A 2,954-nucleotide genomic window follows, 5' to 3' on the forward strand; every position below is an offset into this window, starting at 1 on the left:
CATTCCACAGGCTGGCTAGGTGAGGGAGGGAGCAGGTGTTTGGCCACAGGCCCTCCTAAGGACTGTAAATGCAAAGACCCCCGAAGCAGTAGGTGTGGGGTGGCGGGGCACTTCAGTTTGGAGGCCCCTCTCCCTGTGGCTCTTGGCTCAGTCACGGTGTGCCAGGTGACCTTAGAGGCTGGTGGTCTGTTCTCTCGAATCTCAGGTGTGTCTTGTCTCCCGGGAGAGGTAGTCTGAGCCGTCTTCCCTTGTGCTCAACAACGGGGTGTTGAATCACTCTCAGACTGGTGAGAGGCCTTCGCAGCCCTGCTGGTCAGCCCCTGCCCCAGGGCAGGATGCGGTGAGTGCTCTCTTCTCTCTTACAGACGCCGGCTGGGTCCCCACGTCTGCCTCTCAGGCTTCCCAAGTGGCTGCTGTCCTGGCTGGGCACCCTCCCTGGGCAGTGGGCATTGTACCTTACGTAAGTGCTGTGTGGTGGCCCCAGCTTCCTCCCTCAGCAGGGCACGGGTGGGGCTGGCCAAGAGACATTCCCCACCCCCACCCCCACCCCAGCCCTCACCTGCATTTCTCCTCCAGCCCTCTGCTCCTTCGGCTGTGGGAGTGGCATTTGCATTGCTCCCAACGTCTGCTCCTGCCAGGATGGAGATCAAGGGGCTACCTGCCCAGGTAACAGGGCCGGCAAGGGCTGGTGGGAAGGACAGCAGAAATCGCACCTGGTCCTTGAGGTGTGTTCCCGCACATCATCTTCCAAGGAGCCAGTTCACTCCCTGCCAGCGGGTCAATCGACTCACAGCGACCCTGTAGGCTAGGGTAGAACTGCCCCAGTGGGTTTCCCAGACTAACTCGTGACGAGAGTGGAAAGCCATTTCCTTTTCCCAAGGACCCTCTGGGGTAGACTTTATTGTGCCCATTTTACAGATGAAGAAATGGATTTGCAGGACTTAGGGCCGTGTGGTGTCTGCTCACCAGTGTCATACCTGTTTTAGAAGCCCACGGAGTCTGCGGGGAGTACGGCTGTGACCTCACCTGTAACCACGGTGGCTGTCAGGAGGTGGCCCGAGTGTGCCCCTTGGGCTTCTTGATGACAGAAACAGCTGTTGGCATCAGGTGTACAGGTGAGAGACCTGGGGGGTAGGAGACAGTAGGGAGGGGCAGGAGTTCTGCCCTCTTCTGCCTGTCCTGTCAGGTGGTGTCCAGAGAGGCATATGATGGGTAGCCAGGCCAGGATGACCCTGGGAACAAAAGAAACCATGCCCCTTCTTGAACTTAAATGTTTTCTGAGCACCTGTTATAGGCCAGGCTCCTTGGGTGGTGCCACGGGCTTGGGGAGTCAGGGGCAAGGGAGAGGCATATCTAGTTTATTTGGGGGTACCTTGAAATAAAAGCCCAGTGCTCTGCCTCAGAGAACTCAGCCATGGGAACTCCCCCGGGAGCACAGCTCTGTGCTGACACACACACACACACACACACACACACACACACACACACACACACACACACACGGGCTTGCCAGCAGACTGGTATTGTCAGCCCGAAAGTGGGCTCGAGGCTGCAGCTAGGAGACTGATCTCTTGTTCTGGAGCTTCCGCTGTGGGGATGGAGGCCAACCATGGGGCAGTGACACCCAGGGCCAGGGGGACTGTGAGCGAGACACAAGGTGCAGGGGGCCACAGACGGGGCAGGATACCTGGATTGGAGTGACTTCCTTGATGGGAGGCAATATTTGACAAAGGCAGGTGAGTTGGGGAAGCCAAACTCATTCGTTGTTGAAGTATTATTTGTGATTCAAAGAAACAGACAGACAGACACAAAAGATCCTGACCATCACAGCCTGCTGCCTCTCCGAGGGGCAGTCAGGGATGTGGACCCGTATCTTCAGCATCTTCAGTGCCCTTGAGTCGGTCCTGACCCATAGCGGCCCCCATGGACAACGAAACACTCGCTGGTCCTGCACCAGATCCCAATTGTTCTATGTCTGAGCCCATTGTTGCTGCCACTGTGCCCACCCTTCTGGCCAAAGGTCTTCCTCGTGTTCCCTGACTCACAGTTAGACCCGAAAAGACTAAGTAGAACCTAGCATGGCGTCCTTCTCCAGGGCCTGGTCTCTCCTGTCAATGTGTCCAAAGTATGGGAGAAGGAGTCTCCCATCTTCCTAGAGAATCCAAAAGCCCCTTTGGAGTTTTAGCTTTGTAAAAATAATGTCCACCCCCCCACACACACACACACCAAGAAAGAACATTTGGGAAATAAAAAGCAAGGTAATAAAGGCGCCCCCAGGCAGCCGGGACCCAGAGATACTAAGACCCAGAGAGAGATACTGTTACTCACAGTGAGGGTGGTTTTCCGGTCCCAACCCCCCGCGAGCAAAAGAAAAGCCACGGACTCAGGCATTGAGCAATTGGGAGGTTGGCGCAGGACCTAGCAGGGTTCCCTTCTGCTGTGGGTTGAAACGGACTCAGGGCACCTACCAACAAGCCCACCCTCACCACCCCGGGTGGGATGGGGGTGGGGTCTGTTAGTGAGTGTGTGCGCATGTGCAGACACGAGTGCCCTTTACAACCCGAAACACACTGGCCTGCTATATGTTTGTCCATTATCTTTCTCACTGGATAGCGTATCCCTCAGTTGGGCTGCTGAGGACAAGGTCAGCAGTCTGAAAGCGCTAGCCACTCCTCGGGGGGAAGATGGGACTTTCTGGCTCCTGGAAAAGAGTGACCGTCTCAGAAGCCTACAGGGGCAGTTCTACCCTGCCCTGTGCAGTAGCTGAGTTGGAATCGACTCATTGGCTGAGAGAAAGATGCGTCTGTGGCTCACAGAACAACTCTCGGCCAGCCGTTGAATCATCACACGGCATCACACAGCCTGGTGGACCCCCGCCCCCCAACACACACACACACACACACACATACACACACACCCCATCCCCTGACTCAGAGCCAGACCCGATCACACAG

General features: G+C 56.4%; 1 protein-coding gene across 1 annotated transcript in view; it reads left to right on the top strand.

Annotated features, from left to right (window-relative positions):
- Positions 1-2,954, top strand: part of VWCE (von Willebrand factor C and EGF domains) — a 35,047-nt gene that overhangs the window by 2,330 nt on the left and 29,763 nt on the right. The window contains exons 3-5 of the mRNA XM_004715042.2: positions 366-460; positions 577-666; positions 987-1,115. Of these exons, the coding sequence (XP_004715099.1) occupies positions 366-460; positions 577-666; positions 987-1,115 (314 nt within the window). The remainder of the gene's footprint in view (positions 1-365; positions 461-576; positions 667-986; positions 1,116-2,954) is intronic.

Source organism: Echinops telfairi, unplaced genomic scaffold (assembly GCF_000313985.2).
Source record: "Echinops telfairi isolate 266 unplaced genomic scaffold, ASM31398v2 ScPeMD7_7416;HRSCAF=8454, whole genome shotgun sequence".
In the NCBI taxonomy this organism is placed as follows: domain Eukaryota; kingdom Metazoa; phylum Chordata; class Mammalia; order Afrosoricida; family Tenrecidae; genus Echinops; species Echinops telfairi.